Raw genomic sequence first — 23,715 nt, forward strand, 5'->3', positions numbered from 1 at the left:
TTTCTAAGAACAGCAAACCCCGAAGTGTTTTATTCCACTCATTCCACAGGAGTTTGCCAAATGATTACTATTTTAAATTTATTAAACAACAAAACATCATACTTTAATCTGTTTATTGTTAATTTGCGCTAGCAGTGCTGGCACAAATTGTTACTCTCACTCAGGATATTTCTACATTATAATAATAATAATAATAATAATAATAATAATAATAATAATAATCATGCTAACATTTTTAGGCCACCATTTCTTCCTCAGTTCTCAGCCAGTAATCACCAAATTTCGCGTGAAGAATACCTCTGGGCTGAATGAAGCTGCTATGACTTTTGGTGCTGATCTGGATCACCAAACTGGTATGATCCATAAAAACAGGCTATTTTTCTCACTAAGCATCATCCTCTGTCTCTTATCATTCCGGATCTATAGTGTACGGTGACCAGACGTCCCGGTTTGTAAGAGCTTGCGCAAATCACTGTGAGTTTAGTCACAATCTCTATCTAGTTATACTTAATGTTGTAGAACATCGGTGAAACGAGTTACTGTCGTTCCTGTTCTGACATACATTTCGAAGCTATAAACAGTCCTTCCTTCATCAGAAAAGTCCTTCCGGTGCCATGCCCTGGTCTTCCCAGGCAGTCTCCCATCCCAGTACTAACTAGATGCATTAGGCGGCACCGATCTCCATTTCCACCTTCACCAGAAGTTAGTACAAAAAAACCAAAACAAAAAAACGCAGCTTGTCATGTTACTGAGAAACCACAGTGAAGCATAAACTCCTCTGTCCTGAAGATATATCAGACTGTTATAAAGCACTGACACTGGAGATTCCTTCCATGAATAAACATCTTGTTAAATAAACTTCTCCTTACAGAAAACTTCACAATAACCAATAATTACACACATTTTTATGCCCTGTGAATGAGCCGTTACTATTAGAACTATAACATATATAAAGAACGTATTAATATACTATGTAGCTACACGACGATCAGAGCTGCTGCTCCAGAAACTTCATCAACACCTTTGACCAATCAGGATGGAGCATTCACCAGCACTATGGTATGACTCAGAGTTATTATAGTTTTCAAATTCTCATTAGTTTTTATTTAGTTTTAGTTTTTCGGGTACTGCACAGCAAGCGTCTTCTTCATCTTTGGAATTTTACGATCGCCAGAACTGTGTTACTGCCACCTTCTGGATCGAGTCTGTTACTGTATTGACGGGGAAAACAAAACGAAAATGACAACGAAGCTGATTTTACCCATAATTCTAGTTTGTTTAGTTCATGTTGCATTTCTCATTGTGGTTTTTATTTCATTTTTTTTAAATGTCATTTTTATTTTTATTTCAGTTCATAAAAATATTTCCCTGCTATTTTTAGCTTTAGTCTTCGTTTTGATTCATTATATTCACCCTAGTATGAATTTAAAATGAAGGGACATGTCTTTATTCGAGCTGAATGTTTCGGTAGTGTTATTGAAGCTTCTTTCTCTCTCTGACAATTCGAACTAAGAAAAAAAATCAATATTTATCGATTGCCAGGATTTAGCCATTTTCCAAGATCAGTTGTTGCTCCAGGCCTTTATGTACACTCTTTAAATGACTAATTATACTAGTTTTACTAAGTTTACTCATTTAAGTTGTATTGATATTTTGGTAGGTTTTTTTTTTTTTATTTGAGGTACGTTTAAGATGTGAAATTAAATTGAACTGAAAAAAAAAATTTGATGTGAGACACAGCTGTTTAACTTGTTAGACTCGAGACGATATCAGACGGGAAACTGCGTCCGTGAAATGTGGTTTTATCTTGCACAGGAAGTAATGAGGCTTTCTACTTCCTCTTTCTGTAGAATTCACAGCTTCTTGGTGGATGCTATGGAAAATATTTTCAAATGAGATACAATTCCTTTCCTTATTAGTTCCGAAAAGGCTTCAGACGACAAACAAAAACGTGAAAATCTGACTGGATACATTTTTGTTGTGTCAGAAATTTGCGTTATTTTCCTTTTACTGCATAAAAGCACCTTTCGGATAAATAACATTTAAAATGTGATGTACACTACCGTTCAAAAGTTTGGGGTCACCCAGACAATTTTGTGTTTTCCATGAAAAGTCACACTTTTATTTCCCACCATAAGTTGTAAAATGAATAGAAAATATAGTCGAGACATTTTTCTGGCCATTTTGAGCATTTAATCGACCCCACAAATGTGATGCTCCAGAAACTCAATCTGCTCAAAGGAAGGTCAGTTTTATAGCTTCTCTAAAGAGCTCAACTGTTTTCAGCTGTGCTAACATGATTGTACAAGGGTTTTCTAATCATCCATTAGCCTTCTGAGGCAATGAGCAAACACATTGTACCATTAGAACACTGGAGTGAGAGTTGCTGGAAATGGGCCTCTATACACCTATGGAGATATTGCACCAAAAACCAGACATTTGCAGCTAGAATAGTCATTTACCACATTAGCAATGTATAGAGTGGATTTCTGATTAGTTTAAAGTGATCTTCATTGAAAAGAACAGTGCTTTTCTTTCAAAAATAAGGACATTTCAAAGTGACCCTAAACTTTTGAACGGTAGTGTATGTATAACTGCAGTATAGGTCTAAGGCTTAACGTGAATGGAGACCTCGCCATGGAGCATACCGAACCTTGTGGCTTGTATTTCCTGTACAGTCTTCAGCTCCTTTTACTAAATATCGTGTTCGTTTTTGAAGGCTGTAAAGTTGTTACAGCTACTGTAACAGTGCTGTGCAGTTATGAATAAGTGCCGTGTTAATGAGCTGGATGGATCTAATGAGATGCAGGCCTTCATTAGAGTGTCATAAACTCAGGACGTACGCAGCACAAGAAGCGGACTTCCTGAAAATTTAGAAAGGGTGGAAAAAAAAGAATGTGAAACCGGATTGAATATTAATGAACACTGCTGTGGTTTGAAATCAAATCTTGGCTTAGTTTGAATAAAATAATAACAATAAAAAATATGAGCAGCATATTCCATAAGAGAGCACTTTCCAGATCGAAAAAGAAAACATAATGAAAGCTGATGGGTTTTGGTGCAAAATGAAGAAACGCGTGTGACAAAGTGTCCAGAAGAACTGTGGCTGGTTCTGTAAGATGCTCAGTAAAATCTACAGCTCATTTCCGCATAATGGTATATACTGTACCTCCGCCATGTTGTCATTTCCGCTCTCATTGGATCTGAGATGACTTTTTTTTTAAACAAAGGGTATTCTCACACCAAAAATTGACTTTGCATTTATTCATTTATTATGGCTTACTGATTTATAGTATTTTTTTTTAAGTTGAAACGTTTAATTTCATGACTTTTTAAGCCTTTTTTGATCGACAGCATTCTTTACATGTGCCTAAGACTTTTGCACAGGACTGTAATTCATAAAATAAGTTCTATAGAAGCTTCCATGAAGATTTCAAGCATCAATATTGTGGATATCAATCATCATACAAGTGAAAAGTGTTTAAAGTCCCGGCCAGTGGAAATCATTAACTGGAGAAAATGGACAGTGTGAGTGTGGCTCCATTGCCTCCCATTCTATAGAAATGAAGCCATAATACAGTATATACTGTACCTCCGCCATGTTGTCAAATTTGGATCCAGAGTCTGCACTGTTGAGCAACTCGTTTGGAAATCCCGCCCCTTCTCCCAATGTACAGTGGAAGACATGATCAGATGAATACAGGCACATTCTCATATTCTCTTTATTACAACTAAATAGTTTCAGCTGAATATATTTCATTAACATGGATGTATCAAGGAAGGACATTTATCACATGAACTGGAAATTTGCTGACATTGATGTGACGAACGTTACCTTCCATCACCATCATTATTAGCAAGGTAATAAAAAATGGCGTTCCTCAAGGCTTAGTCCTGGCACCGACACTATTTAACGTCTATATCAGTGACATGCCTGCAACAACAGCTCTTAAGTTTGGATATGTAGACGATATAGCCATTGCCTGCCAGTCAAATGACATAAATGAACTTGAGACCATATTCAGCCAAGACACACAAGCCATCCAATCCTTTTTCAATAGCTGGTACCTTAAAATGAACACGACACCAAGTACCGTGGAGTTGTGCTTGACAGAACACTAACTACAAACAAACAGTGAGAAAATACAGCCCAAAAACTCAGAAAGCACAACTCAATAGTTAGGAAACTAGCCAGGATGTCATGGGGAGCATCGCAGGCAGTGCTTAGAACAGCTGCACTAGCGTTACGCTACAGCATAGCCGAATACTGTGCCCCAGTATGGGCATGTAGTGCCCACACAAACAAAGTAGATATCCAACTTAATGAAACAATGCGAATTATATCAGGCACCATAAAATCCACACCAACATCCTGGCTGCCAACAATGAGTGCTATTGCTCCACCCCACCCCAAAAACAACATAAATGCATCAGAAGTACAGAGATCAATACCCCACTCAAAACAAATAATTGAGGGAGCACCAAACACCTTACGACTGAAGTCAAGAAAACCTTTCTATAGCTCCCAAAAAGATAACTTTATCATCAAAGAGGCCTTGAAAGAGGAATGGAGGGAGCATCTCCCTTATTGGCGGTGACCCCACTGAACCATTGCCCAGTTTTAACAATCTTACCAGAAAGCAGTGGACACAAGCCAACAGACTACGGTCACGGCATGGCAGACAGCAGCCACCCTGCACCGTTGGAGCTACTGTGACTCCCCCACATGCCCAACATGTGGCATTTAGCCACAAGACACGGACCATTTAGTGTTACACTGCCCAGTCACGGCAGTACCTGGGGGGTACAGGATGATCCTTGAAGCTGGCCAAGCCTTCACTGATTCGATTGCAAATGTAAATCTGGAGGTGCAAGAGGAAAAACAAAAAAACATATGCAACCGCTACTACCATCATTATTTGGGACACAAGGCTATTGATCCTGACGTTATTGGTGGTGTATGTGTATTAATACTGGAATAATATTGCTATCCTGGTTACTATATGGCTAGGTAGCTAGCATTATTGAACTACCATTCATCCATCATCGATAACCACTTATCCTGTGCAGGGTCGCAGGCAAGCTGGAGCCTATCCCAGCGGACTATGGGTGAGAGGCGGGGTACACCTTGGACAAGTTGCCAGGTCATCACAGGGTTAACACACAGAGACAAACAACCATTCACATTCACGGTCAATTTAGAGCCACCAATTAGCCTAACCTGCATGTCTTTGGACTGTGGGGGAAACTGGAGCACCCGGAGGAAACCCATACAGACACGGGGAGAACATGCAAACTCCACACAGAAAGGCCTTCATCGGCTGCTGGGCTCGAACCCAGGATCTTCTTGCTGTGAGGCAACAGTGCTAATCACTACACCACCGTGCCGCCCTGATTAAACGACCATTTTCCTATAAAACTTCTCAATGTTTCAAGCATTTTTAATAGAATTGGCGAACAGTTTGTATTAGGGCTGTCAAACGATTAAAATTTTTAATCGTGATTAATCTCATACAATTATGTAGTTAATCGCGATTAATCTCAAAAAAATCTTTAAACATCTGTTTAAATTGTACTCAAATACATTTCTACATCAGAGCAAACATCTGAATATATGCTCTGATGCTCCATGTCAATTATAAGGCTCATCTTCTCTATGATAGACAATATATAGGCCTAATGCACAAATATTTGGCATTCAGGTTTTGATATTAGATCTAGGCATGCAGCATATTCTTTCCAATGTAGCCTATCAGACATCTGTTGGGCATAGGCTGTGTGCAAAATACGATTTGGAGAAATAACAGACTATATATTTTTTTTCTCAACTGTAATGGCTGCAAGCTACACTTCGAAGAGCAAAGAGGAAGTAGTTTGACTCCTGCAAGTTCATGAAGCAGTAGGCTATTTGGAAATCACTAGTCTACCTACAATCTACAGGTGGAGAAAAGGGAATGTGCGCATTCCCGATCGTAGCCCACCAGATATCAACACATTTCACCCGGTAAAGTGAAAGTAAACAGAACTCGCACCGCATCGCATATGCAGAGTACAATTTAACTGACCATGTTGCGGGTTTATTTGACAAGTTGTAGAGCTACGTTTTACCACAAAGTTAATGTTATAACTAGCTTTATTTTGCATGCTAGTCACCCGCGAAAATCTGCATTGTTCCTTACCAAGACGAGCCCAATTCACTGTTGTTTAAATACCCTGCGATAACGCCGTCATTTTTTTTAATCGCGATCAAATTAAATTGCGTTAACGCACTAATAACGCGTTAACTTCGAAAGCTAGTTTGTATTAGTGTATGTGCCCAGAAAAGTCTAAGTAAGCAGGTATATGATGGTAAATTCCGTGGTGAAGTTAGATAGATGGCTACAACCGGGCTCTTCTGAGTCAACATTGTCAATCACTTCATTCCCACATGTATCCATTATGATCATGTTTTAAAAACTAATTTCTGGAGGAAAAAAAAAAGAGCAGATGTCTGCATAGGGGAACTTAATAATTCAAATTAAACACTGTAAATGGAAAGAAAAATAGTTTAGACTAGAAAAGTAACATGGAAAAAAAAAGTTATTCCGTCATTGAAACACTTGCGGATGGGCGGGGCTAAAGATTGTACTGCAACCAGCCAGCAGGGGCGCTAGACCTGTGTTAGCTTCAGTTTTTAGAGACGATACACTGTCCATGTTTGCTACAGTCGATGGTGGAAATGTTTGCTAAGGGTTAAAATCCAAAACTCGAATGAACTCATGTTACAGAGCAAATTAAAAGGAGAGACGATTATGAGATGCTTCAGGAAAACCCCATAAACATCAGACACGCTAATGTTGAAAATAGTAAAACAAATACTACTAAAAGAAACACTTTAGGTCGTTCTTCTGGACAATTTACTTTCATAAAACATCATCCACTTTTCAAATGTTTCACTGAAAGTCTTAATTTTTTTTTATCATCTAAGTGCATTGCGTCAAGCCATTGTGCTGCTGAATTCTGGATTGTGATTGGTCAGGAGGTGTTGATTTAATTATTTTTCTACAACAGCAGTATATCTCACGGGTTTATATTAATATGTACGTTTTGATATGTTATGGTTTCTGTAGTAACAGCTCATTCAGATGACCTTTTTATGTTGGACACTCCCTATAAACTTCACGATGAAAAAACAAGAAAGAAAAAAGCATGTCCTTTTTGATATGGTGAAGTTTGTTGAATTTGACATTTCTGGAAAGAGTCTCCAGTGTCAGCGCTTTGTAACAAGCAGAGCGTTAACCTGACATACTCATAAGAGAGAGAGGAAAGACAAGCTGGAGAGGGAATGAGTGTTTATAGCTGCTGTAATTGTCAGTGATAATAGGAATGAACTGTTTCCATGTGTCACTCTTCACATTAATGTTTGAACAGGGGAAATGGACTAAAAAAAAAACAACAACAAAAACTACGATTGTGATGTAATCTTTGTTCCAGTTCTAATCTCTTAAAGCTAGACGGCCTTTCAATTTCATAAAATCGGTGAAATTTAGTTCCCTCTGAAATGTGGTCACTGTGATATTTATTTCTGTACTATCTAAAAAATATCAGGCCATTCTGTGGCTGGGAAGTTATTTAATTTGAAGGGATTAAAGCAAATAATGTGAATGAAATAGCTCGCTTTGCGCAGTCAAGCAGACAGAGGAAGTCCGTATGCGCATGCGCAGGTTTCCCTTTGAGCGTGCACTGACAATTCCATCATTCTGTCGCTAAACGAACAGCTGATCACACCGAGGTGCTCACTGAGCGCCCATATTTATTAGTTTGGTCCTGCGTTTCCTTTCCTTCATATATAACATAACGTCTTTTCTTCTCACTTTCTTGTTACTGTAGTCAGTCTTTCGCATTTCATTTGCACACTCACATCCTCCATTTTTCTCTCCTGTTTCAAATTTGTATCCCACAATGCCTTGCTTCACGCAAAGCCCACCACGTGATGCATGACATAGTATCTTGTATTGGGTCATGGTGAAGCAGGAAAAAATAGTGGAGAATTTAGATCCATATGGCAAAATTCATTAATTGTTCTATTTTAAAAACCCGAATAAAATTAGAACTCTGTGATTCGAATTCAGCAACTTTCGGTCACAAAACAAAAATAACTGGGTGTCGGGGAAAATTATTTTTATGACCTACACTTGAAAAATCTGAAAAGCAGTATAGCTTTAACTGCTTTGTAAAGCTGGTACTAATTTGGTGTAAAATGGTGGACATTAATTTTCCTACTGTCTCAATGTTTTCTTCTGAAACAATATAATGTTTGCACTAATACATATTATTCTATCCACATTCACTGGATATGAGCAATCGCACACTCTGACTGGCTACTCTACTACAATTTTATCAGCTCATATACCGTGAGTAGATAAAAACAAAATGGCGGAGCGTGTTGCTGAACCAACCGAGGACGAAATAAAAACTCTACTTGAAAACAAAATCCTAAAAATCATCACATATTTAAAAGAAACAGAAATAGCTGAAAGAGTATAGCCCCCCCCCCCCCAATATCTCCTGTTCAACACTCCAGCCCAGTTGGTGGTGGTAATGTACCTTTAAGTTGGTTTGCCAACCACCAAAAAACCCTAAAGAAGAAGAACCCAAAAAAATACATTCTAAGCAGAAATTATTTTGTCGGACGTTTTGTATAAAGTTTTTATTTATCAAATTTGCAAAAAAAATATATATATATATATATAAATAAAAATACTCTGTTTCTCAAAATCCAGTGAATGTGGATAGAATAAAACAATTATTCCAATCAATCAATCAATCAATCAATCAATCAATCAATCAATCAATCAATCTCGTCGTACATGGCTTATAGACAACTCAGTGCTATGCGCCTCGTCGGCTATCAGCTCATGTACAACTCAATTTCATAGAATAACTGTTAAGTATATTGTAGGGGAGAGCGGGGTACAACCTAACACATTTTGTTTTTTGCTTAATAAATGATTAAACATCTGTCTGTGCATTGTCTGATTTATTTGTGAACATCATTACTGTGATTGGATGTAATATTTCCTACTTCAAGTGCAACCAATAACGTGACTCATTGCTAATTTGAAATTTTTATTCCTGGTAATGGCTGTCACCCCTCCCCCGCCCCCTTTCACACACCCACTGCATGGATTAAAGCAAAAAAAAATTATTTGACTGAAAATTTACGGTGGGGAGGGGGTGTTATGGGTGGATTTCGATGAAATTCTACAGGGGGGTGTTATGGGTGGATTTCGATAAAATTCTATGGGGGGGGTGTTATGGGTGGATTTCGATGAAATTCTGAGAATGGTTAACTTAGAACTGATAACTTTATTATCAATTAATTAATGGATTAATATATTCAATTTATTGCACTTTCTTTCCATTGCTTTCGTATATTATTTCTTTGTGGCAAACCACACAAATGCAAGCGCCTGGAATGTTTAGTTTTTTGCACCATGAACTATGGCTTTCTGTTTTCACCTATTTCGTACAGCCAAGCCCACCTCCACTTGTTTTTTACACCTTTATCGATGGCAGACACATCAGTGCCTTCTTTCATGTAAAGCGCATCCATGCTGCCGAAACCGAAAGCAGAATGACATGCTCCTCTATGCTCGACGTCAATATAGAAAAAAGTTTGGATCTTCGCCTAAATTAAAATTGGGGTTTGACCTTACTTTGTGTTGAATACGACTTCAAAAACAATTCAAGATTTTATTAAGAGAAATATTGTGGCCAACACGAGTGTTAAGTTACCTAGAAGATCGCGTGAAGTTGGCTGCTATCTACTTTGCGTTCGTTCTCATTTTCCTCCATCAATTCATAGGCCAGAAACAGATCTCATCTCATCTCATTATCTCTAGCCGCTTTATCCTTCTACAGGGTCGCAGGCAAGCTGGAGCCTATCCCAGCTGACTACGGGCGAAAGGCGGGGTACACCTTGGACAAGTCGCCAGGTCATCACAGGGCTGACACATAGACACAGACAACCATTCACACTCACATTCACACCTACGCTCAATTTAGAGTCACCAGTTAACCTAACCTGCATGTCTTTGGACTGTGGGGGAAACCGGAGCACCCGGAGGAAACCCACGCGGACACGGGGAGAACATGCAAACTCCACACAGAAAGGCCCTCGCCGGCCCCGGGGCTCGAACCCAGGACCTTCCTGCTGTGAGGCGACAGTGCTAACCACTACACCACCGTGCCGCCCCCAGAAACAGATGTTTTGATGTAATTTAACTTAGTAGGCTATGATTATTACTTAACCGTAGTCTTCTAGACATTTTGGCTGTTTGGGGCATTGAACGCTGGTGTATGATTTTCAGGGAATAAAGTTTAGCGCATGTCGGAACATCATTGCGCTCGCAGCCTCCAACTCCTCAAACGTCCTTTAAATTGTGATATAATGTAGGCTATAAGGCACGGTTCTAACATACCTTACACAGTGGCCTAATGAAAATAATAATTGTTGGGGCGTCTGCTGATTTGTTAGCTATAAATTTAGGTCTAATTACTTCTGACAGTCTGCAAGCATTGCACCGTCGGGTCTTCAAGTCTGGCTGAAGCAGAGGAGCGGGCTTTCCACGGTTTATTTTTTTGTTTTTTTTTTAACATGCTCTATTTCTATATGTCCAGGTTTGAACTAAGTTATTTTGGCAAGATTTAATTTAATACAAAACAGAAATGGTCAGACACAAGCACGCCAAGCACACGGGAATGTATTTTGCCAATTTTGACAGCGCATGTTTTTTTAATGCCGCACCGTAGACAGCGAACGTTTAAACATGATCAAACATAGGAAATGAACGACACAAAGCATGGCTCAAAAACAAAAAAGTTAAATAAACCCTGCTGATAGTTGATGGTGTTGCAACACATCAGTGTTATAACCCAATCTCTACCCAACCACCCGCCATTTTAATTCTCCTCGGATCAGCACCGACCTCACATTTGGCCTTGGGAGAGTTCAGTTGACGGAAATCCGTCACACGACGGAAAACTTTAATCCATGCCACTGGTCTGGTTCTGGTCTCGACTCGGTCAAGCCCTGCCTTGGTCTTGGTCTTGACTTGATCACAAACCCTCAAAGTCTTGGTCTTGTCTCGGTCTTGATACACTCTGGTCTTGTTCGTGACTTGGTCTTGGTTTAGGAGGTCTTGACTATAAACACTACCACAAACGAGTTTTTTTCTTCCTTAGCGTATCATTCTGTGAATAAAAAGTTTCAAGTTCAATTTGTTGTTGTTATTTTATATGAGAGAGAATTGACATTGTTCATGAAAGGCAGCTTAGTTGTAATGCCATGTAACAATTAACCCCGCAATATGGAGGCTGTACTGAAATACGCTAGCTCGCTAACACTTTGTGAGGTGGTCACATGTTTCAAAACAGTGCTACATTGTAGACAAGACGACAGTGAAATCTAATCTAAGGCTGGATTCAGTAATTTACACTCAGTCATAGCTCAAGAGCCAAGATAAATTTGTCATACAAAAAAATGAATTATATGCCCAGAAAAAACAGGATTTCTTGAGAACACAAGAGAATCATTCTGAAACTTAGCTGTAGACTGTGGTTTTCAAATGAGGTAATATGACCAGAATGACACACTTCTTGATCAAAAAAATGTTAGTTTGCCTCGTGTTCCCCTAATATACTGCGTACTATATTCTATTTTTGTCTTGTGCGTGTTGCAATATCCACGTACCTCATTTTACTGATTGTTGAGTCATTTTTCTCATTCACTTGACTCACTTTACTGATTCTTTTGAAAAATAGAAGTAAAAAATGGCAATGTGGACTGAAAATTTGATTACTAAAATTGAGTTTATTTGTATGAGTATTCATGACATACAATGGTGCTTGAAAGTTTGTGAACCCTTTAGAACTTTCTATATTTCTACATAAATATGACCTGAAATATCATCAGATTTTCACACAAGTCCTAAAAGTAGATAAAGAGAACCCAGTTAAACAAATGAGACAAAAATATTATACTTGGTCATTTATTTATTGAGGAAAATGATCCAATATTACATATCTGTAAGTGGCAAAAGTATGTAAAACTCTAGGATTAGCAGTTAATTAGAAGGTGAAATTAAAGTCAGGTGTTTTCAATCAATGGGATGACAATCAGGTGTGAGTGGGCGCCCTGTTTTATTTAAAGAACAGGGATCTATTAAAGTCTGATCTTCACAACACATGTTTGTGGAAGTGTATCATGGCACAAACGAAGGAGATTTCTGAGGACCTCAGAAAAAGCGTCGTTGATGCTTATCAGGCTGGAAAAGGTTACAAAACCATCTCTAAAGAGTTTGGACTCCACCAATCCACAGTCAGACGGATTGTGTACAAATGGAGGAAATTCAAGACCATTGTTACCCTCCCCAGGAGTGGTCGACCAACAAAGATCACTCCAAGAGCAAGGCGTGTAATAGTCAGCGAAGTCACAAAGGACCCCAGGGTAACTTCTAAGCAACTGAAGGCCTCTCTCACATTGGCTAATGTTAATGTTCATGAGTCCACCATCAGGAGAACACTGAACAACAATGGTGTGCATGGCAGGGTTGAAAGGAGAAAGCCACTGCTCTCCAAAAAGAACATTGCTGCTTGTCTGTAGTTTGCTAAAGATCACGTGGACAAACCAGAAGGCTATTGGAAAAATGTTTTGTGGACGGATGAGACCAAAATAGAACTTTTTGGTTTAAATGAGAAGCATTATGTTTGGAGAAAGGAAAACACTGCATTCCAGCATAAGAACCTTATCCCATCTGTGAAACATGGTGGTGGTAGTATCATGGTTTGGGCCTGTTTTGCTGCATCTGGGCCAGGACGGCTTGCCATCATTGATGGAACAATTAATTCTGAATTATACCAGCGAATTCTAAAGGAAAATGTCAGGGCATCTGTCCATGAACTGAACCTCAAGAGAAGGTGGGTCATGCAGCAAGACAACGACCCTAAGCACACAAGTCGTTCTACCAAAGAATGGTTAAAGAAGAATAAAGCTAATGTTTTGGAATGGCCAAGTCAAAGTCCTGACCTTAATCCAATGGAAATGTTGTGGAAGGACCTGAAGCAAGCAGTTCATGTGAGGAAACCCACCAACATCCCAGAGTTGAAGCTGTTCTGTACAGAGGAACGGGCTAAAATTCCTCCAAGCTGGTGTGCAGGACTGATCAACAGTTACCACAAACATTTAGTCGCAGTTATTGCTGCACAAGGGGGTCACACCAGATACTGAAAGCAAAGGTTCACATACTTTTGCCACTCACAGATATGTAATATTGGATCATTTTCCTCAGTAAATAAATGACCAAGTATAATATTTGTGTCTCATTTGTTTAACTGGGTTCTCTTTATCTACTTTTAGGACTTGTGTGAAAATCTGATGATGTTTTAGGTCATATTTATGCAGAAATATAGAAAGTTCTAACGGGTTCACAAACTTTCAAGCACCACAGTACTATATGTTATCATTTCTCCTTTAGTGTAATTGTAATATGCATATTTATTAATGTATTTACGGTAAGTGTGCAACTCCGCCAGTTAGTTGTTTGATGTGGTAAACATCCCATAATATTACTGGCAAGAACTGGAACTAAGTACCAACCAAACACTAATAATACGGATATTGTCCAGACCTGACGGAGGGATTAAATCCAAGACTGTAGCAAAGAATCAGCTTTGGAAGCAAAAGGACACTGAAATATATGTCAAGACCAAACGAGGCAAAAACAAAACAAGACTATGCCAAAATGGTGAAGCGCCAAAATATAATAATAATAATAATAATAATAATAATAATAATGTGTGCTATATTAATGCAACTTGTCCAATGAATTGACATTCATTTCTTTCACCAAATGGTCACCCAAGTGTGAATTATGAGGGGTATTTTTTTTTTCTCAAATATAAAAGGCTTCATCCATAGAAAAACATTTTGGCCAAACTTCTCTTGAATACATCTGGCACAAAATAAGAGCTTCTACATTTCTTACCCTTTAAACATGATATTCCTGTAGTGAAGAGAGAAAGAAACCTCAGTTCTGCACAACACCTTAACTTAAGCAAAGAGGTTTTCTTTCCCTTTTCACCTCTGCCAAGGAAACCCAGCAATAGAGCCAGATAATAGAGCTGGACCCTAGCCAAAGCTTCTTCTGCTAGGATTACACACTACACAGTGACAAAGTCAGACTTCAAAGCTGGGAAATTAAACTCTCCAGATGGTGCGAGAAGGGAAAAAATACACCAGTTCTTTACAGTTAACGAGTGCAAATATAATTCAATTTGCTCTTTTTATTGGTCCCATTTTACAGGCAAGCAATGTCCTTGGGAAGGAAACATTAACATATTCAGCAAGGCTGTTGTGTTTCATATGTCAGCTCGGAGGATACACTAACACTTGTTTATCCTGTGATATGAAAACTGAAACCTTATTCAAAAAGGATGAAAGGCTTAAAACATTCTTGAAGCATCATGAATAGAGCTGGCAAATCTGACAATTATAACAATATGATGATAAATTATGCAGTGATACACTTTTGAGGCATTGTAGGAATTGGAATATATGTTTCTAATATTTACATTTACATATTACTCAAACATACAGCTCTGTAAAATATTAAGAGACAACTCTAATATTTTTTTTCTTAAATCAGCATCTCTGCATGTATGGCAGCCATTCCATTCCAGTGTCTGCTGAATTCCGACATACTGTAAGCGCACTTCATTCTACTTAATAAGGTACTGAAGCAAATCTTATTCATGAAGAAAAGCATAAAAACCACTGCTGTGGCCATCACTATCTTCTTGCAATAGGACCAACTGGATGGCAAAAGCATTGCTCTAAAGTAATTGGAATAAAAAATAAAAATAAACTAATAACCATTCCAAAATAGTTGAAAAGAAAAGTTTTGAGTGAGGAAAAGAAGGGTTAAATTCTGGCTTTACTGGCAAAGGGATACAGTGAGCATCAGACTGCTTCCATCCTTAAAATTTCAAAAGCGACAATTCATAAGAACAAGGTCAAGAACCAGACACTGGAGACAAAAAGATACAGGCCAGCAGAGGGCGAAAACAGCAGCAATCCATTGACCATGATGACCACCAACTCATTCGAATGTCACTCAACAACTGCAGGATGATCTACATCAAGTGACCTACAAGAATGGCAAATGACAGCTGGGCAATAAAGAAGACTGGAGTAAGGTCATCTTCACAGATGAGTCCAATTTTCATTGGAGTTCTGCTTTTCACATCATCTGGTCATCTAATGATAAAGCCCTACAAGCCACAGTGTCTTGCACCCACTGGGAACTTTGGTTGGGGGATCGGTGATGATCTGGGGTTGCTTCAACAAAGCTGGAATCAGGCAGATTTATCCTGGAAGACACCTCGCTTCCTTCTGCTCTGACAATGTTCCCCAACTCTGATGATTGTTTTTTCATGCAAGACAGTGCTCTGTGCCACACAGCCAGGTCAATCAAGGTGTGGATTGATGACCACCGGATCAAGACCCTGTCATGGCTAGCCCAATCTCTAGACCTGAAGACCACTGAAAATCTCTGGCATGTAATCAAAAGAAAGATGGATGGTAAGAAGCAAAATTCTTTCCTTCACTTATCTCAGCCATGGGCAACAATGGGCAGAGAGGGTTAAGGGCCTTGCCCAACAGTGACAGCACTAGAGCCTTTGAGGTTACATTACATTAATGCATTTAGCAGATGCTCTTATCCACAGCGATGTACAACATACCCACAGCAGCCTAGGGAGCAGTTGGGGGTTAGGTGCCTTGCTCAAGGAATCAAGCCAGTGACCTTTTGGTCCCAAAGCTGCTTCTCTAACCATTAGGCCATGGCTTCCCTGACCTTCAGCTCAGTAACCCAGTGTCTTAAATGTTGAGCCACTACTGCCCCTACATGAGAAACAAAGTGTGTGTGTGTGTGTGTGTGTGTGTGTGTGGGGGGGGGGGGGTCTACATATCTGTAGCAATGATAAACAAGTTACAGATTTGGTCAAATTAATCAGTCCAATCTTTATTTCAAGGTCATGAACATATCTCATATTTGAGAGACCTTAAAGGAAGACAGCTTGAATGCATTTATGTATACATTTAATATTACTGTACAACAATGACAGTTTAGTCATCAGTCATGAATAAAATTCATTTTGGTCTATTTTATATTGAAGTTGTGATTAAAGCAATGAGTGCTAACCCAAAACCTTGCTCTCATCTTTACCAATCAAAACTTTACGCACCAGTTGGCTCATGCAAGCTCAAGACTTTGTAAAACTTCAGCAGTGAAACGTCACCAATTCCACAGAGAAATACATAATTACTCCATCCTTGGACTTCATCAAGATGTTGGAAAAAAAACCCTGCTTTTTCACTGCCAGTCCGCCAGTCTGGCTGCAGTTTTTAGTTGCCTACAGGAGAAGATATTTCACAACTGTTACACATACAAAATTGCTCATAGATGCAATACCCTTGGAAATACCATTCCACACTGTTGCCCAATTGTGAAGGACAGCAGAAGCTTGGAGTCCCCAAGGAGCTAAAGACCTCATGCTCAATGACGTGAAAGTGCAGAACGATGGCTCTGATACGCTAGCTGGATATCAGGATGTAGATAAAAATAATCCCTTCCACCTGTGTAAAAGCCATCTCTCTACCTGGGTGGTGTATATACACATGCATCTCTAGTCTACAAACACACACACACACAAACACACACACTGGAGAGGACAGGGATCCAAAATGAATCCCTGGAACAGCCCCAGGCCGGAGAGCTACTGTTTTCAATCTGTGAGACATTCTGAGTTAACAAGGTCTCTCCATCCATGGTTGGAGAATCTAATTCTTACATAAGCCCTAAAACTAACACTATACAAGTTGTTATACAAAAAAAAGAGCATGAATCACTTTTGGAGGAGTGCTTACACTGCTGACAAGAAAATCCAGAGGGAAATAACAATTTTTTTCCTCCAAAGCTGTCGCATATCTTGGACAAGACAGCTAAATTTTTCCAGATGAATTCCAAGCAACCGGTTTGGTGTGAAACTAGTCTCTTCCTGTTTTTTTTTTTTTACCTGGCCAAAGACACCAGTTTCTGCCTTGTTTCCGATTGACTCCCAAGATCAAGGTTCTTGAACTCACAGTCCAATATTCGCCAAGTCATTGCAAAGCAAAATAACCACTTAACAGAAGCAACTGTACATTTTTGTACGATAGGTCCTTTCCTCTTTGGTGTGGTATCATTTCCACCAGCATGACTTTATATTTTCTTAACTATTTATTTACTGAAAAAGCAGTCCAGCATAGTTTTCAGGTGTCTCCCATACTGCATTAGCAAGAGATCAAAAATAGGAAAAGCTACCGGTATGTCTGGACTGTAGAAGTTAACCGTGAAGTTATCCATGAACTTCTGAGCAGTTGAGAGCATTTTCAGATTCAGTTTGCTTCATTCTTGATTCAAATCAAATCTCAAGTTCAACTGATAAAATTGGGTCAATGTGGACTAGTGGATTAGTGAACTAGCAAACTGGTTACCCAGGGGCCCTCAAAGAGCCTGAAAAGATGAAAAGGGGATCCACATTTGCACAAGGCACAGTGCAAGGTGCTGAAACTCCCTGAAGGTATACAAAATGAAACCTATCTGCACCTAACATCATCATTTCTGTTACTCCATCATAGTTCTTAGCAAGGAGTGCTGGAAGAGAAGACTCTTTGCAAGCAAGCATTCAGCAAGCCAAGACAGTCAGATGATGACAACAAATGACATGACATCCATGTGGCTGTGTTGTTTCTAAAGCTAGTAAGTCTATGTGCTCATCAGCCCAAATAGCCAACAAACAGAGGTAGCATAAAAGGAACCCAAGCAAACAAAGATTGTCAAGAAGGGTCAAGGTTGGGTCTACAGTGCAGTATTCTGGGGTTGGTATTCCTACTGGCACATCTGCCCGGGTGAATCCATACTAGTGTAGGATGCGCTACAATTTGGACAGACAACTCCATGATGTAGCTTTTTTTTTTTTTGTGGCTAATTTGATCTGCAAACTAGTATCTGAAAGTTCAAACCTGCTAAACAATCCAAACTAATCAGGCAAAGTGTGAAGGAACTTCATGAGACACCAGTGTACTACTAGTGTATTATCAGTCATTCATCTTCATAAGCCCTTTATTCTGGTCAGAGTTGTGGTGAATCCCAAAGCCCGGGAACAATAGGTATGAGACAGGGATACACCATGGATGGGACACCTATCTATGTCAGGGCACCATACACACACATTCACACACTTATTCACACTTCGGGGCAATTTATGCCAGGATCAGTCTACATGATATTTTGTCTTTTATGATAGTTACCATGTCAGATTAGGCAATCATAGTGCTGTAAACTCTTGCCATGTCTTGCTCAGGAGACTGGCAACACTACAAGTTTGACCCCGACCGATCATCGTTCACATCCTTGCGTGTTGCCGGGGATGAGGGTCAAGAAATTGGCTACAGAAGGAACGTCAAGGAACACGTCGTAGGAGTTTGTCAAACTAGGCGAGAAAATTAAAAAAAAAACCTGACATGCTAGACTTTTCATCAGGCTGTCATGAGGTGTAAAAAACACCACCAAGTCCAACACCTGGGAAATTTGCTGGCCACTATAACTTCAATCGTATCACAATTGGGCTGAATTCATGTGGTCTGATCCCAACATTAGACAATCCACCTCCTATAATGTGGGGAAAAAATGAGAATCAGCAGGAACCTGACATGGACACGCTGAGAAACTCCAGACATTCAGTAATCCAAGCTCAAGATCAAACTCTGGAGCTGTAAGACAGCAACGTGTCCCACTGAGCCACCATGACACCCCTAGTGGAGTATCCATTTTTATTCCAAATAACCTCCTGCTTGAAGACATCACTTAAGCCCTAATTAAGTTTTTATCAGGTGCTAGTAAACATGAGAGGGTGGCATGTTGGTGTAGTGGTTAGCACTGTCGCCTCACAGCAAGAAGGTTCTGGGTTCAAGCCCAGTGGCCAACAAGGGCCTTTCTGTGTGGAGTTTTGCATGTTCTCCCCGTGCCTGCGTGGGTTTCCTCCGGGTGCTTAGGTTTCCCACACAGTCCAAAGACATGCAGGTTAGGTTAATTGGTGGCTCTAAATTGACCGTAGGTGTGAATGGTTGTTTGTCTCTATGTGTCAGCCCTGTGATGATCTGGTGACTTGTCCAGGGTGTACCCCGCCTCTCGCCCATAGTCAGCTAGGATAGGCTCCAGCTTGCCCGTGACCCTGCACAGGTTAAGCTGTTATGGATAATGGATAATGGATGGATGGATAATGGATGGATGGATGGATGGATAGTAAACGAGGGATTTCACTGCACAGAATGTAGGTTTCAAAACGGCTTTCGGACTCAACAAAGACCATTTCCATGATAATAATGAGTAGGTCAGGAAAGAGAGATGACAAACAAGACCAGTGGTGGTGTAATAATTATAACAACCAGCACATTATGGAAGGTTAACAAGAATTATTTCAAATCCATTGCTAACCTTTTCAACAATCTGCCCCCAATTTATCCAGAACTCTGTGGAGAATTAGCTCACACCGAGAAGAGGCTTTTTATTAGTTTAGCGAGTAATATTCATATCCAAACTATTAAAGGAGTGAGAAATACGGTCAAACCTATGACAAGTGATACCTAGTGAGAACTAACAGCTGTTGATCCTTTTCTCAGCTTTTCACGGCCATGTGCAATTATATAACAATTCCTCACCTACTTGGCACAAGCACAAGACAAATACGCCCCATATGGATTTCAAATAAACCATTAGCAAATAGCAATCCTTCCCCCCCCCCCCCCATTCTCTTTCACTCCCATGTTCCTTGGATTCCAGCTAAATGGTTCTTAATACAGTAAGCTTTGAATTTTGCATCCATTCCAGGGACTTAAAGGAAAATTATGAAAACAAAAGAATACGGGTCTCATTTTGGGTAATCATGACTACCCTGGAAGTCCACATTACTTATGGACATATGGGAAGGGATTCAAGTAGTTGTCAAGATTACTGTATATATATGGTCCAAGGAAGGTTTTTTTTTTACATTGACATATGGAATCATTTATATTCTTCACACCAAAATGTATTTTGTGTTTAAAAGTGAGACATTTAGCAATGTTGGATGATCCGCACTGTCAGAAAAATAAAGGGTGCAAAATTATCCTTTTCCATGTTGCTGAAGTGCTACAGAAGAGTTTGTAAGAGAATTTCTAAACTTGAAAATCAGGAGTAGAGGATTTATTGTGGCAGGGCAACTGGGTCTACATGTCCAGAATAATAAATTAGGCTTATATTAACAAATAAGAAACCTTTAGCTTTATCATGTTTGCATTTTTGAGAAATATTTCACTGATGTCACTTGATTACAATCACTTGCAACTATTATCAATTTAATAATTCATTTTAAAATTATATTATTATTATTATTATTAGCTCATCCGGCTGACAGGCGAAGACCTTATCCCATCATGTGTCGTCCATCGTCCACATTTCACAAAAATCACTTCTTCTCTCTCAATTCTTCACCGATTTTGATTCTTTCTGGCATGAAGGTTGGGGTACCTAGGCTGCATATAACTTCTACCCAGATTTGCTTCATTACAATTATTAATGAAGTGATGGAATAATTAAGCCTTAACAACAAAAATCACGTCTTCTCGGTCAATTCCTCGGCGTTTTGGATTCTTTCTGGCAAATAGGGCAGTATTCCTATAGGGTGTATATAGCTTCTATATATAGTATGTATATAGTGTATATAGCTTGCAACATTTATTGCGCAAGGTGGCCCACTTTAGATCATTCCTCCTGGACTAGACGGGGCCGGAGTGAACTACACTGTCATTGATGGGCTCATTATTATTTTATTTCCTTGCTTTACTTGTTATCTGATATTACATGTCCTTATAGTTTGAGCTGACGATACAATTTTTTTCTCAGAGATGAAAAAGGGCCTCTGTCTATATCTATCTATCTATTGACCAACTCTGTCAGGAATTAATTAATTATAGTCATTCATTAATTATACTTTGATATATCGCAGGTATTGTGTGAGATATCTTTTAATGTTTAAACTATCAATTATTTATTTTACTCAGTATTATACATTCAATATAAATATCATTGTGCTATTTTATTTTAGTTCATTTTTAGCTATGAAAACCTAAATATCGTGACACCTTCAAGATATTTTTTGTCATATCAGCCACTCCTATTTATTAGTACATATCCTTTCCTAGAAATGTGCAAGTAGTGAAGTGTACCTTTAAACTAACTACGGTTCATTTACTTACTGTATATCTGTTAAATCGCTGTTAAAGGGACGCGATATCCACCTGTTTCCAGGTGAATGATTATGTTTAAAAAAGGTACAAAATAGTATACGCTTGGATGAAAGAGAAGAGAAAGAAAGGTCCGATTTTTCCAAAAAGTGTGATCTTGAAGGTTCTGATTTGCAGGTTCATTATAACACCTGCACGTATCTTGCAGACTGGTGAAGTCAGGGCTGGACGATACGATATGATAGGAGATCAAGGATGCGATAAATGATGTCATGATCAGCTTTTATAGATAGATATCGTCAGTATGATTTTTTTTTTATGACTGTCATTATAAAATAATTGGCGTGAACAGGAGTATGTGATTGGATGCTACTTTGTCTTTTTAAAACAGTAAATATGTCATCCTTTTCGGCCTTGGCTTTTTTTTTTTTTAGGTGTTAAATAGTTGTAAAAGGATCATCAATCTCAGTTTAACAGTTCTTATTTCTTTTTATAGTTTTACTGGAGCATGTACTGTACAGTTTCGCCAGCACTTGGTTAGATGTATGATGTATCGTGATATGATATTTTTGTCATATTGTCCAGCCCTAACAATTAATTCATGTAACTTGCTTTATGTGTTTCTTCTGAGGATAGATAAATAAATAAATAAATAAATCCACCAGTAGCCACTTGAACTCAAGTTCACACCAGTTGGGTGTTTTTCATGGTCAAATGGCCACGTGTTTGAGATTATCTGTCATTTTGTATAATCTGCTTCCCACACACACACACACACACACACACACACACACTGGGTGACCCAGTAACACCTGCCCCAGACTCCACTCCTCCATTCCTCTGCTTCATTCACTCGCTCTCTAATCTCTCCCATCCATGCTTCCTTGCACCCTTACATGTTCTCAATCTAATTCCACCCCTCCTGGTGTGTCAAGAACTTCCACTACTTCTGGAAAAGTCCAAGACCATGTGAAGAACATTCTTGATCAGACCTTCTTACCTCTGAGGACATCAAACAGACATGACTAGGATGTGATTAAAGCTCTCGAACCCCAGACACTCGCCTACTTCTGCACACTTCTGCGCTTTGTTGTTGTTGTTGTTGTTTTCTTTTCAGTATGACATCATGCTTACCATGCCATCTCCTTCCTCCTGCTCATAATCATAGTACTCGTGGCTTGATTGGAAAGCGAGGTTCGAGTAGAGCAGCGCCGACAATGCAAACCACACTGATATTCCAAGAAAGTGCATCTTAAAGAGGTAAATCTCCCCACAAAATATCCGATCTGATCCAATCCGATCCAATCTGATCTGATCCAATCTGATCTGATCTGATCTGAAGCTCCTGTCCGTATCTCTCTCTGGTTTCTTGGATGATCAGTAGTTCAGGGTTCAGAGAAGTGCATGAAAGTAATCCGAGATTTATTTTCGCACAGACCTTGAGGACATACTTTGGTGATGATGATGATGATGATGATGGTGGTGGTGATGATGGTGATGATGGTGATGCGTAAAATGCCCGGTTTCTCCGCGCGCGCGCGCTCGCTTTATAAAGCCGCAGCTCCGGAGTGTCCGGGTCTCAGTGGCCGCAGGGCATCACGTTTAACGCGCCGGGTGTTTGTTGTTGTTGTTGTGTCTCTCTCTCTCTCTCTCTCTCTCTCTCTCTCTCCCGTGACTGATGCACTGCACGGCGTTTCACGGAGAGAAATAGGAGCCGAGGCACGCGCCCCCGTCCCACCCCGCCTCCTGTGCGCGCGCGACCACCCACCAACTTTTACAGACTTGTTTATATACTACACCATCACTCTCTATCTCTCCATCTATACATCTATAGATCTGTCCATCTTTATCATGTAACTGCGGGTAAATCGGACTGGATCAGTGACAGACAGAAACTTCTGCGTGTTCCTGCACTCGAGCAGTGCTCAACACTCCTGCTGCTGACTCCTTTTAGGAACGCAAACTCAAAGTCGCTTGAGCTAGTGACGTCACGTGATGATTTGCATATTAATAGAAACCTCGTGGTAATTTGCATATCCAAACGTTGCAGAACGAAGAGTTTGTAAAGACCCAAAGTTTCTTCGGTACAACAGAGGACAGAACAAGATGAAACACGAATCAGCTCTGGAAAACTCATGCAACTCGATTGTGTTACTCGCCTATCTTTATAATAAAACCATTCAATTATTTTCAGTTTGAACTCCATTCTGTTAAAGCTCATTGTACTTTATCTTCTAGCTTTCTGTTCTGATGGAACCATTTGATTCTGACAAAATTTTATTCCATTCTATTCTTATAAAAACATGTTCTATCTCAACATCAGTGATGGGTCATTGGGAATAAGATCA

At 39.4% G+C, this 23,715-nt stretch overlaps 1 protein-coding gene across 2 annotated transcripts in view; it reads right to left on the reverse strand.

Annotated features, from left to right (window-relative positions):
• Positions 1-23,313, reverse strand: part of vegfc (vascular endothelial growth factor c) — a 175,019-nt gene extending 151,706 nt beyond the window's left edge. The window contains exon 1 of one of the 2 annotated variants that reach the window (XM_060926576.1): positions 22,502-23,313. In XM_060926576.1, the coding sequence (XP_060782559.1) occupies positions 22,502-22,618 (117 nt within the window). In that variant the 5' untranslated portion in view covers positions 22,619-23,313. Of the gene's footprint in view, positions 1-22,367; positions 22,454-22,501 lie in introns of those variants that run through there. The other variant, XM_060926577.1, reaches the window with a different exon arrangement.
• Between the last annotated feature and the right edge of the window lie 402 nt (positions 23,314-23,715).

The sequence above is a fragment of the Neoarius graeffei genome, chromosome 7 (assembly GCF_027579695.1).
Source record: "Neoarius graeffei isolate fNeoGra1 chromosome 7, fNeoGra1.pri, whole genome shotgun sequence".
In the NCBI taxonomy this organism is placed as follows: Eukaryota; Metazoa; Chordata; class Actinopteri; order Siluriformes; family Ariidae; genus Neoarius; species Neoarius graeffei.